We start from the raw sequence: 13,967 nt of genomic DNA, 5'->3' as shown, positions 1-13,967 counted from the left end.
ACGTGTTTCAGTACGTTCCAAGATTTCCCAAATAAGTTTTTTCCAGGAGGTGAATTTTTACATGTTGAAATTCTGGCTAACTACATAGAACCTAACAGATTATGCTACCTTTGAGTTCTCTATAATCAAAGCTGGGAACAGGTTTCAACTCCCTGGCTACAGAAGACGGCATGCCGTGCGCCAAGCTGTTGTAAGTGTACACATGCTTTCCTGGTTGAGTAACAGCAAAATAGATGCCAGATGCCAACATCTTCCATCATGGTGGGGTTTTCTTTCTTCTTGGGGCCACATGTTACAGCCACGGGTGCCATCTGCCCCTCTCATTCAAATAACCTCCCTTCCTCTGCTGCTGTCACAAATTGCTCAGCTCTTTCACATACTATTACAAGAGCAGCTCATGTCAATTCTGACCCAAGTGCCACAGATTTGCCACTACTGCCATCAGGCAGCTTTTGTCTTGAGGGGAGGAATGAGAAACAACCCCTCTTCTCAGCAGTTAGAATCACAGAATAGTTAGGGTTGGAAAGGACCTTAAGATCATCAAGTTCCAACCCCCCTGCCATGGGCAGGGACACCTCGCTCTAAACCATATCACCCAAGGCCTCGTCCAACCCAGCCTTGAACACTGCCAGGGATGGAGCATTCACAACCTCCTTGGGCAGCCTATTCCAGTGCCTCACCACCCTAACAGGAAAGAATTTCCTCCTTATATCCAATCTAAACTTCCCCTAAGTTTGAACCCATTACCCATTACCCCTCGTCCTATCAAAGTTCCAACTTTGAATAATGAATGTCTAGATTACAGCACTGGTTATCAATGCCATCTTCAGAGCAGAGAGAATACACATGAGAAACTCTTCTCACTAACATGACCCATCAAAACAGATCCTGCCATTTGGAACCAAGCAAGACTCCACTTGTCCATTGAACTAAAACGCAGTAAAGCCAACAAAAATATTAAGGTAGTCAAACAGTGGATAAAGAGATAGCAGCAGCAATTTCCAGTGTCTACACCATATAACTCCTAATCATCAGCGACAACTCACATGCTTTTCACCAGGTCAGTGGTAAGTGCTCAGCAATTACTTGTAACACATCTTTTCATTTTCTTAGATGGGTAGGAATTGAATTTTCATTTATGATCCCCATTCAGATGTTTCTCATACCTTTTAATAGATTTTGCAACTACTTAACTGATTTTGCTCCCCCCCCCTTCTGCCTTTACTGATTCTGTATTTGAAGACTTTCTTACTTTCTTCCACATTCATATGCAGAAAAAAGAACCCCCCAAAACAAAAAAACCTTTCTCTGTACTAATATTGACTGTCAAAAGTGTGCAAGTAGGACCAAAACAATTTGGTGCAACAACAAGTATCTTACTCTGTTCATCACTAACAAGGGATGTTTTTTACTTTCATCTAAACAGAAGTGTGCCAGATCTTTCACTGGCATCTCCAGCGCTGCCAAAAGAACTGCCTGTGGAGTGCATCAAAGAGCCAGATGTCCCTCCAGGGAGAACTGTTTTCCACAACATGCTGGATTACTGTGATCTCCAACCAAAAGTGGAAATAGAGGAACACGGCCAGAAAGGGAGGGCAAATGGCACCCTACCACTCCTTTTTGTTTGAAATTACAAGAATATTCAAGGAGGGAGAAGTATGAGAAAGGCCAAAAAGCATTTTATGAAGGAAAAATCCATTAATAAAAGTAATCTCGGAAGTTAAAGAATAAAGTTGATCAAGAAAAGTAACAGTTTTGGCAGGCAGCATCACTTCCTTACTTCTTTCATGACTCCCTAAGCAACAAAGCAGCAATTAAAGCTACAGAATAAACATGAGAACTGACCATGGCTTGACAAATACAGAAACAAACCCTAAAAAGATTACAAATTTATCTTTAAAGAAATAAAAATCAGATTGAACAGGTATTAATTCTCAGACATGGTTCACCCTGTAGTTAAAAGTGGGGGACTGCTGATCACTGCACACCAGTTACCCTTCCATATGCACTCTAAGATAACCTGTGTGAAGAGTTATCATATTCGTAGGATGTTAGTGTCCCCAGAGAATACTATCATACCAGCTAATATGCAACACGTTATTAAAATACACTCCTGGCATAACTTCTTTGTAATTTTATCACAACATGCAATTTATTTAATACTACTTTTAAAAGACTCCCAGAGGCAATTATGAATAAATAATAGCTTTAAAAATCTACTGAAAAAAAAAAAGCTTAAAGTATTACTGAGTCTCAAAACCAAAGGGAGTACTTATTACAACTTAAATCTGTGGTCCAGCATAGCTCCCGATGTCAGATATGCCATGTAGAACTTTGTAAATGCTGGGGTTTAGCAATAATATGTTTCTGTGAGAACATACAGCTTTTAATTTTTAACAACAAAATTGGCCACCTCTGGCCAAAGTGTGATCATCAAAAGTGTTGATCTCAGAGCTCAGGATTCTTCGATCCCTGGAAAGCTTTTGATCTATATAATACCTATTTATACTGCAAAATATGTATTGCCTTTCTGAGAGGAAGAAGTCCAAAGGAGAAAGCCAAACCCTAGGTGGGAGATGGTAGCTGTTCCCGATGGGAGGTGTTTCATCATTACAATGACTGTGATTATCTCATTGTTGCTTTATGTATCTCCTGTTCATGTAGTATGTTGTTTCACATTTTTGTTACTCAAGTGGACAGGATCTACTGCAGTCAAATTTAGATCTGTGATCACACAAGATACCTCCTTACCACACCACAGATACGAACAAGCAAATAAGCTATCATCAAGGAATCACAGAATGGTCTGGGTTTGAAGGGACCTTAAAGACCATCTAATTCCAAACCCCTGCCACGCTCAGGGACACCTTCCACTAGAATCAGGTTGCTCCGAGCCCCGTCCAACCTGGTCTTGAACTTTGACTAACATGCCAAATATTTTAGAAAAATGCAAACATTCATTGAATATTTCAACTTAAACAATTTAGCAACCTAAGAGCATCCCTGGTGCCCAGTCTCCAAACAGGACACAAGACAGAGGCACTGTTGGCTCCACGCTGTCATACTGTATTTTCCGATATGAACTGGTTCAAAGTGATTCCCACTATTAGTAGAGGAAGAATTTACAGAAAAAATGAAGAACTGAAGAGTATTTAAAGGCAGAACTTAGAAAAGAATCGATGATTCTGAGCAATAAGAGTCCTCTGTATTTCCATGAAAAAATCACAGTACATCATAGCACTGCTACCTGCTGCTCTTGGCTTGCTCCACAGAAAGGACTCAAGAAGCAGAGGAATTCAGTCTCCCTTCTCTTTCCACTCAGAAAAGTGGCAACTGGTATGGCTTTGAATGACATGGACACTACCTACCAGTCATGACTGAAGCCAAGTATTAACTACTCAATGCCTGTCCTCCATTGTGGTATCACTTTTTAGTTACCTGCTGGAATCAAACTGATGACACAATCTGATGGGATTAATAGCTTTGCATCCATCCCCAAATTAAACTACCTTCTCAAGACATTGTGAATAAAAAATGTCAAGCAGTCGTGACATAATATAGTTGCAGAAAGAGTAACTAAACCTAAAATGCTAATTCTAGCTCTTTTCTTGTTAATCAATTAAACCTGCAGAAGGAAACTAATGCAGAGCAATCTGCATATCATACATTGTAGTGTACCCTGAAATGCACAAAGAGGGCCACCTGATGCTATATTTGGAATGTTTTCTGTATGTTCAAACAAAAATGGAAAGCTCTCCTTTGTTTTTGCTTTTTTTAAACTCTTCCCAGCACCTTCAGGTTAATTAATAATTGTATTGGCAAATTTGTCCTGTACACTAAAGGGCAAATTCTCTTCCATACAGAGAACTCTGCTCTCAAATGTATGGATAAAATGTATTAAATACTAAAAACGGCACAGGATTTTAGATCAAATTTCCTTATTTTGTGTACCAACATAAATAAGAGAGATGTGATTATATGTTACAGTCTTGCTCATACAAATACTCCTTTAGTTACTTTTAATTTTTCACACTGGTGGGAAAACTTTGGAAAAATTCCTCCTAAAATAAGGCCCTTTGGCACATGGAGCCCACTATGCTTCTTGAAAAGGACATTTTAGCAGAAAGGCTGCACTGGAGACACTTTCAGCTGCAACATTTTAGCCTGCTCAAAAAGCAAAAAGCAGCCACAGGACAAGATGTGATAACCTCTTGTAAAATATCTATTCCCTTTCAGTCTGAGCTGGTGTTCAGTCCGCAACTGGGATGATTTTGGTTAAAAAAAAAGTGATTTATTAATGGCCAGATATTTCCCAAGACCAATCTTACTGTAAGAAGCTTTAAAGCTTCAGAAATGGGTGTGAAAAGAAGGTAACTCCTTTCTTAAGCATGAAGAAAACAATGCTGAATATCAAAGATGAACGAATTCTGATTATTTTTACTCATAATTCTATACACTGCAAAGTCAACATAAGACTCATTAAAATGTTAATGTAAAAATAACATTTTTGTGTTAGGTGTTTACATTTTACATAAAGTAAAAGCTGAGGTCATGAAATGGTATATTAAAATAAGGTTGCTATCCATAGTCTCCATAATACAGAGTTACTGTCTTACCCACATCGGCAGGGTCACAACTGTTGACTCAAACATGAGGGGAAAATGAGCAACAGATACAAGGCATGGTTTAAAGATGTATAAAGCAGACTGAATCAAATTATGTGGATACCCTCTTTAGTATCCACATGCTAAACATCCAGGGATTCAGATGGAAAAAGCAGAATTTTATCCACTTTTTCTTTATGCAAAAGTAAGCCTAGATGGGTGGTTATCTATCTTTTCATAAATTGTGGCAGATCTGACTTCATCCTGAAAGGTCCAAACAGATTAGGTGAATACTTCATAACCCCATTTGGTCTGAAACACATCCCTCTAGAAACTCATTAATTTTGGGTACCATTGGACCACAAACAAAATCACTGATAAAAGTATAAATAAAATATACCTGGACTCCTTGCTAAAACACTGTACTAAAAATGGAAAACACAAGATGCCCTTGCATATCAGTGGTAGTTCTGATTGTTGCCTATCATATTAGAAAGGCATGTAATAAGATTTGCTAAGGAGTATCCAAATCTTGCTACAGGTAGATGCAATAATAACCTAGATAAGAAAAGAGAGCATGTTTTGTTATTTTACAGATGTTAGTGAAGGGGGGAAAGCTATGAGCACATATGGGTCAGTAAACGAATTCAGAATAATCCTCACAAACTGGAGAAATGTCCTGACAAGTAAGAGGCAATTCAGCAAGGTCGTGAAAGTCTCCAAGTAGGAGGAACGACTGCACAAATACAGAGTAAGAATCAAGCAGTAAGGGAAGAAAAAAAGTCATGATGGGAAGAAGACAAGCATCATATTGGGGTGAGTAAACAGAATGATGGTTTGTACAACCTGAAATAATCCTCTTTCTGTATTTAGCACTGAGAAGGCAGCTTCAGGCATAGCACATCTAATTACAGAAGGATGATGCAAACCAATCATAGAAGGACCATACGAAGGTTGCAATAAAAAATGTCTACAAAAGGACAAGCTACAAGGAAAAGATTGAAGGAAACTCAAGTTTCTTAGTTTAAGGAAAGTGTAGTAAAATATGAGATATGTAAGTTAAAAGAACACAGCAGCAAAGAAAGAGAATAACTCATTGCCTGCTGGGTGTACCAGGATGTAATTGCCATTGCCTGCTGCAAGAGAAACTTCAGATATGTATTAGTGTGAACTGTCTAAAGGGAGTGAAAGTAAAGTACTAGCACTAGTTACGGAGAAATGCTGAGAAACCTCCCTCACACCAAAGATGAGATCAGACAACCACTGGTCAGAAGTAATGCAGGTACAGTTGAACCTTCTGGCCAGGCATGGACTGAACCCTGTTGTCTGAAGCTCTCAAAGACCCACAGACAGTCAGAATCGTAACAAAAAGGACAGGCAGGAGGTCACAACAGTCACCCTAACCTAAAGGAAGAGGATGGGCATCTGCACTTCTGCAAGGATTCTTTGTCCTGATCAGGCACCCTGCAGTACCAAGGATATGCATTCGTGCCTTCCAGCTGCATTTTGGTACAAACAATTCTGACTTTGCCAGCTCAATGATTTTGTCTGATGGTTGATTTATATGGGTATACGCAGCTAAATTTCTCTACATTTCTAATCTGGCATTAGACTTCACTGGTGCAGTTGTGGACTTCTGTTGTTAGACGGATCTGTGAATGACGACTTCTTCCTCAAAACAGTCCAATAAGTTTGTCTTGACTACCCGTTCTTCTGCCTTCACCTTTTTTGCACAGAGCACTACAGAGTTTTATTCTTTCACCTTTTTTGCTCAACAAGTTTAATAACTAGGCTGTAGTTTGAGTACGGTGGGACAGAACCTGCTTTAGGATTTGGTTTTACAGTGGGAACTTAAAAATAGATGCTTACAAATGTATCAAGTTTAGTTAATTCTTGTGGTTTAAACAATTTTTTTGTATGACCTTAAAACATCCCTATAGGCATATAAAACGAGTTGTAAACCTTAATCATATTAAGAGAGAGACTAATTTCTATTTATAGTTGAATATTATGAAGGCATCCATATTTTACTAATCACAACCAGATTAAAATGCACTCTGCTGGTTTTTAGGTTTCCAAATTTGGACATTTTTAGACTACTAACATGAAATTACCTTGAAGCACATAAATATTTAAGCAGGGATAGTTTACCTTTTCTGGTGGGTGTATAATAAACAGTTTAACCATCATCTATATACAGGCTGTTTTGTTCCCCATCTAAAGAGACAATCACCTTTTATCCTTTTCCCTTTTTTCTTCATTTCAGTGCTATTAGGAAACTATTCACAAGTACAACCCCTAACAATACTATGCAGTAATTATGACTAGATGACAAAGAGATGCAAACAATTACTGAGCCCATTTTGAAACCCTACACTAATAAAGTCATTAGATGCTGCCCTTGCCATGAGCCTTCTAAAAGCTTCTGAAGTTACAAGAACACACGGCATTGTTCGTTAGGACAATCGCTGCTGGCAGAATGCAAACCTTGAGTTAAACCATGCTGCAAATTGATCTTGACATTCTGTTAAGACCGCCACTAAAATCAAAAGCAAAGGAGAAAAGGAGAAAATGAGCGGGTGGGATGTAATCATGGAACAGAAGGGTTCCCTCCTCACCTTCTCTCCTCTTTCTCCTCAAAACAAACCATACAGAAAATGACAAACTTACTTGATGTTTGAGAACCTTTATTTTTAAAACATTAATTAGACTTTTGACCTGCTTTTATTGACTGGCACTGTATTGCTATTAAAGTAAATTAAATAAAATATTGCAAAATACAATAGGAAAGGTTTTCACACTGTTCTGTGAAACCTGTTAAGGCTTTAGTGCCTAAAGAACACATACAGCAGTTTTTCAAGCAACATATACAGAATCTACGGTCACTGCTGAAGAGGCGGTGAGAAATTAACTCACTGAGTCCAGCAATCACAGACCCCACACCTGCAATATATTTGCTGAAGGATCAAATAGGATTGGGGAGCTGGAGTAATATGGTCAACTGGTCTTCATCCAGGCATGCATCATTCAGTAGGTTACTATTAAGGGTCAGCAACTGTGAATATGGCTAATTACTTGATGACGGAAATTGCAGGTGAAGACAACCTGCTGCTGAGAAGTGCTTTAGTCAATTAACTCCTTCCTAAGCTTAAGCAATGTGAAAAACTATCATTTGAACATTAAAACTAACAAGTACCTGTCATCAGAGCTGAGAAAGGCTGGCAACACCTTGAAATACAGCACCCAAGGGCAATAATAGGAAAAGCTAAAAGGCTGCTTACAGGCATTCCAGTCACTGTTTTATGGTTTTGGCACTGCTTTACTTGGCAAACAATGTACACTGGAAACCTGTTAATATTATGCATGCTCTATGTTTGTAAATGCTGTGTACAAACATAAGGGTATGTAAGCATGTGAAGGCATACATGTATATATACGTATTCACTGTATATCTGTCCTGGATACAAATATATTAATACATGTTAATGAATCAACAAAAAAAGTTAGGCATGTGCTTGCATACATATATACACACCTCTAATACAAAAACACATAATTAAATTGGAATGATGCTAATCAGTCAACTCTTTTTGGTCAGAAAGTGCCAGAACTATGGCTGCTTATACCTATCTCTCCTGCTTATCTATACCATAACCTCTCTGGAAACCTCAGGAATCATTTAGCCCATGCTATAGCCCGATGGAGCTGGTAAGCTGCTGCAGCCACAAGCTTGGACCAAGAGGTAGGGCCAGAATTTTCAACACCATTTCTACTGCCCCGACACCACCTATTTCTGCTGTTTGGGATGGCATAGTAGCAAATATGCATAGCAAGCAATGGAAAGGAAACAGTGTTTTATAAGTCATGATTTACCACAAATTGAGTGAAATATAACAAAAAAAGTAAAAGACAATAGTGTAGATTTGTGGGCTTTTTTCTTTCTTTGACCATGGACACCATAAATTACAAGAATATTCTAAATTGTTGCTCACTAAACTGAAGCCTAAACTATAGGTCATAAAGTTTTCACATAGATTCCCTAACAGTATTATAAAAACACTTTGATTTCCTAAATGAAGGCGAATTATTTATTATTTTGTGCCCGTTTTTACGTTTGTTTTACTGTAGTAATGAAAAGATTCATAACTTGCAGCATTACCCAAGGTAATTGCTTCCTTTCCTATGAACCTTATATCAGAGGCAATTAAAAGTTACAGAAGCCAAATCAAAACATCCTCTTAAGTGTATTAACTGGAGTTCTCCTTCAGTTTGACACAGGAACAGTCCAGGGTGGCTTATGGTCTTTATGGTCTTGCACTATTTCTAACAGTTATTCTGGATCTTGCACACAGTGTTTTCATTCTAATCTTACTTACACAGAACTCTCTTTGCTCCATTGCAATGAGTGCTGAAGACCACAGTTTAGAGATTCCAGCTGAAAAGGGCTAGTGTACAGTAACACAGGGTTCAAAGCACATCCCTACATCAGGGTCCACCAAGAAGCATATTAAAATGATGACAAGATTTTGGAGCTGGTTTTGTTATATAATATTCAAGATGGAGAAAAATGGAAACTACTATTTTTGGAGCAGAACGGTATCCATACATGTCAGAAAGAGAACAGCAGAGAAAAAGAACTGGATTTTTTTTTGCTTATTGAGAAAAGTCTTTGAATTTAATCATGCCATGCTACAATACTGAAAACCTGCCTTTTACTACTGACTTCTAGGTGTTCCTATAGATTGAGGTCAATAAAATGGGACTGATTTCTCTGCCTTCCCACCCTGGCTTTTCCACTAATGCAATTTTAACAGCACAAATAAGTTGCTCTTGGGGTACACCAGCATGCAAAAAGCAGTTCCCTCTGTTGTTGCCACCATTCAAATAAAAAGCTGTGAACTGTATTCACAGGGTTATAGAACAAAATAAGCTCCAAGACCACTGTCACATAATGAAGGGTAGTAATTAAATAGGAGGTACTGAGTATATATTTATGGGAATGCCCACAGTGCAGTGGCACTTCCCAAAGGGAGAAGGAAGCATCATGACTCCTCCAAAGAAATCACAGTCTAAGGAGCAGGATGTGACACTAAACACAACCAAGAAATTATTCTCATTTGAGCCAGCATGCCTTGTTTACCCCTTACTATTTTTTGACCTCACTGGTAATATGACAGTTTCTTTGTTGTTGTTAAGAGGAAGCAAAAAATGAAGGCTTAAAAACCCTATCGCACTGCATAATCGGTGAGTAGATTCATTGAGAATAGCTATAAAGCCTTAAACAAGCCCTTTATTTTGTGTTTTAAGAAGTGTCATAAGGAGTTAATAGGACACAGCTGTACAGGCTCTTTCTAATAAGCAGCTTCTGTCGCTTTGGTCACCACAGGTGTCTCGGTAACCTGCAAACTCTTATTACTAGTGTATCAAAGTTGTGCTACTTAATAGATTTCTTTAGTAAAACACAACAAAGCAATTACATGGCTGTTGATCGTCAGTCATAAAAAACCCCTCAAACACAGTTTTTCAAAAGAAACTACACTGCAATTTTTTGTCATTGTAAAATAAAAGAAACTAGAGAATTAAATAGAAAAGCGAACAATAGAACAGCAGGTAGTCAACTGAACTTAGCCACTACAGATGGTTTAGAAATAGTGTTTCCTTCTACACCAACTTGTGGGATAAAAGAAAAGGAGGAGGCTCCTTACTGCCCATGAATGGCAATACCAAAAGACTTAAGCAACTTTCCAGTCCATGTATTTGGTCCCATGAAAGAACCTAGATGTTTCTTTTTCCTCTCTCTTTTCTGTTTTTAAAACTTCTAATCTGTTTTTGCAACTGCTTTTTTCCATAACCTTTAATTCTTCTCTAGAACAATTTAAACTAGAAACATAGCTGCTGATTCGTCCAGTGATGAAATGCAGAAGGTCAAGCAAGGAATTCCTGTGAAACACAAGTGTCATTTATAAAGCGTATTGGAAAAAGAGACTGTTCTGTTCTCCACCTCCACTTTCAGTAAAGAAATATTAACCACAATTTACATATTTAAGAATAAGAATAGATGAATGCTCTATTCTAAGCAAGTCATAAAAGAATGAAACAGAAATATGTATTTTTTTAAGTGTTCATTAATCAATGGAATTGTGTAACAGAAGTGACAAAGGTATCCCAGCCCAAACGACTGTTGCATCTTTTGTTCAAAAGTTATAACAACTCTCATTACAGTAATATGCACAAGACATTATCCTGGCAAGCCGTCATCTTTTGTGTAAATAAAGGTGATGAAATAAGGACCAAGTTAGAAAACCAAACAAGTCTGACTTCTAAATATAATTATAGAAACGTTATTTTCAACAGATTATGATCAACTGATAAGTAACTGAAAAAAAGAGAGGCCTTAACATGAAGATAAGAAAAGTCATTAGGAACACATGAAAGACATGGAAAAAAGTGGAATAAAGAGTTTTTTAATTCCTTTATCCATCAGCAAACTGATGGTACCTCTAAGACATAGGATAGCTTTTATTATATCAAATCCTATCAAAATAACCAAACATTACCGAAGCAATGTTCTGTGTGAAAACTGTAGTTCAAAAAAGTTCATATGAATTGCAATCTTTTTTTTTCATATTTTTATATTAATTTATGACATGAATGCTATTCTTAAAGTAAGATTTTCATTAAGAACTGTAGTTATTTCCCCAGATGGTTCTAATGCAGTTACACCTATATACATACAATTAGCATCACACAATATTATGGCACTGCAACGTAAAACTGCAAAGACGTGTTCCTAGAACTATGTTTGCAAAATAAACTCAAAAGAAAAAAAGAAAAAGGAAATGGTTTATTCAAATATTTTTTCCTGCACAGTAATAAGAAGTCACTTTGTAATGAAGACAGGGACAGTCCAATTCTCAGTGAACATCAGTACACCTTCATTGATAAGCTAAGAACAAGCATGAAGTTTTTAGTTCAAATAGATATCAAGCAGCAGAAGATTTGATACACAGAGATTCGGGTCTTTCTTAAAAGAAAAGCTGATCCACTTACAGTCCAGAGTCTTACCTTGCTCTGTTTGCTTCTTTTGTCATGTCCCATGCCCAGGTTATGAAGTTCTGACTCAGATAGGAGACAATAGATTCAGCACAAAGCATTTGTGAGCAGAAAACGTTGGTTAGTACACTTTCATCATGGTGGAGGTAGATAGCAAGAAGCTTTCTCTGAAAAGACATGAAAGAAGATCAGTGAGAACATCCTCAGGATATTGAGTAATTACAAATTACTGCTGCAGATTTGTGCATTAGTAAAACCTATGGTGTTTTATCAAGGGTGCAGAGTATCTCAACATGGACACACCGGGGAAAAATCCCAGACGATTTCAAGTCAAATGGCCCATCCCTCCAAATCTGTCATTCTTATGAATGTTTCCTAATATTTTATTTCAGGTATCAGAACATGATATATTGCATGAACATGTACAATAACATTTGACTGAAAACCAAAAACCTTATTAAAAGCCTTAGCTTAAGAAATTGAGTGAACTTTTTTTTGGCTTGCTGCCCCACAGAGACATTTGGAACATTTCCCCAAGCAAGGAACACACCTCTTGATACAATAGCATCTACAATACGAAACAATTATAAACAACCTGAAAAAAATTATAGCACTGCAAATGTGTAAGACACAACAGAAACGGCACAGGAGATGTGGATTAAATCCCACATTGATTTTGTGAGTGCTGATATGTCTCATTTTATATGTTATCAAAGAGCAGATGTTGAGGATGGTGCTTATGGCCTCTTGAAACACGATGGATTCTGGGCCAAGTTCTTCTGAAACCCCATCAAGTAATGTCTGAGCTTCTTTCCCAGCTGCAAAGAGGTGTGCTGTGTCCCCATGATAATCTCAGACAACCTTTTGGAAAGCAAGTCTACATGTTCATAAATATAGACAGCAGACTGAGAAAAATACAGCTAGTTGAGGACTAAAGCAACATCTCCCACTGTAGGAGAAGATCAGGTTTAAGATCATCTAAGCCACCTGAAGGTGCATAAATCCATAGGACGTGATGAGATGCACCCACAGGTGCTGAAGCAACTGGTGGATAAAGTGGCTAATCCATTATGCATCATATTTGAGAAATCAGGTGTTGAAGTTCCCACTGGAAAAGGGGAAACAACTCTCACTGTAAGAAAGCAAAAAAGAAGGAATTGAGGCCAGACAGTCTCACCTCTGTGCCCAGCAACATCATAGAGTAGACCCTCCTGGAAACTATGCTAAGGCACATGGAAAATAAGGAGGTGACAGCCAACATGGCTTCACTAACATCAAATAGTGCCAGACAAATTTGGTGGCCTTCTGTGATGGGGCAACAGTGTTCCTGGATAAGGGAAGAACAACTGACATAGACCTGTTGGGGAGATTCTACAGGAAGCCTTGAAGATGCTCTTGAGGGCTAGAGCTCCTCCATAGCATCTCTGCTATGGAGACAGGCTGAGAGAGTTGGGGTTGTTCAGCCTAGAGAAGAGAAGGCTCCAGGGATACCTTAGAGCAGCTTCCAGTGCTTGAAGGTGCTGAAAAGAAACCTGGAGAGGGACTTTTTACAAGGGCAGGTAGTGACAGGACAAAGGGGCATGGCTTTAAACTTATTCAGATCTAGACTTAGATTAGATATTAGTAAGAAGTTTTTCACTGTGAGAGGGGTGAGATGCTGGCACAGGTTGCCCAGGAAAGCTGTGACTGCCCCATCCCTAGCAGTGTTCAAGGCCAGGTTGGATGGGGCTTGGAGCAACCTGGTCTATAGTGCAAGGCGTCCCTGCCAGTGGCAGTGGGTTGGAACTGGATGAGCTTTAAGGTCCGCTCCAACCCAAACCATTCTATGATGCTATATCTGGTATTCAGCGAACTATAAATACCATTCAGAAAATCACAGCTTTCCATTCCCACATGCCCATATATATTACTTTATTTCAAAATCTTACTTCAACATATTTGCTGAGATGGGATGCAATTTTGAGACAAACTGTCTTTGTAAAAAGTCCCGTATGGCTATCACTTCATATACTGCCTTTGGATAAAACTTAATGACTGTTTATAAAAAGAAGAATACATTTGAACATTAGAGTTTGGGAAAGGGATTAGTAACTTGCATTAATGTTTGTCTAATTTAATTTCAGTGTTCTTCAGAACCACGTACACATGTGCCAGGAAGGGCCATTAATAAGCCCAACATGCAGAGATCCATATAAGTGCAGCCAACTATGTTGACTGAAACTAAACTTGAAAATCCAGGGCACTGATGCACAATATCAAGCAATAAAACAGCATTTCTGTGGTGATATTTAATTTAAAAAGAAGAAAGAG

General features: G+C 38.2%; 1 protein-coding gene across 1 annotated transcript in view; it reads right to left on the bottom strand.

The window, feature by feature from the left end:
* Positions 1–13,967, bottom strand: part of FAF1 (Fas associated factor 1) — a 170,723-nt gene that overhangs the window by 34,973 nt on the left and 121,783 nt on the right. The window contains exon 13 of the mRNA XM_061344844.1: positions 11,670–11,824. Within this exon, the coding sequence (XP_061200828.1) occupies positions 11,670–11,824 (155 nt within the window). The remainder of the gene's footprint in view (positions 1–11,669; positions 11,825–13,967) is intronic.

Source organism: Neopsephotus bourkii, unplaced genomic scaffold (assembly GCF_033783945.1).
Source record: "Neopsephotus bourkii isolate Nb327-2 ecotype Australia unplaced genomic scaffold, CSIRO-AGI_Nbou_v1 NB_234, whole genome shotgun sequence".
In the NCBI taxonomy this organism is placed as follows: domain Eukaryota; kingdom Metazoa; phylum Chordata; class Aves; order Psittaciformes; family Psittacidae; genus Neopsephotus; species Neopsephotus bourkii.
Note: the sequence above shows the minus strand (reverse complement) of the source record. Positions and strands in the feature narration are given on the sequence as shown.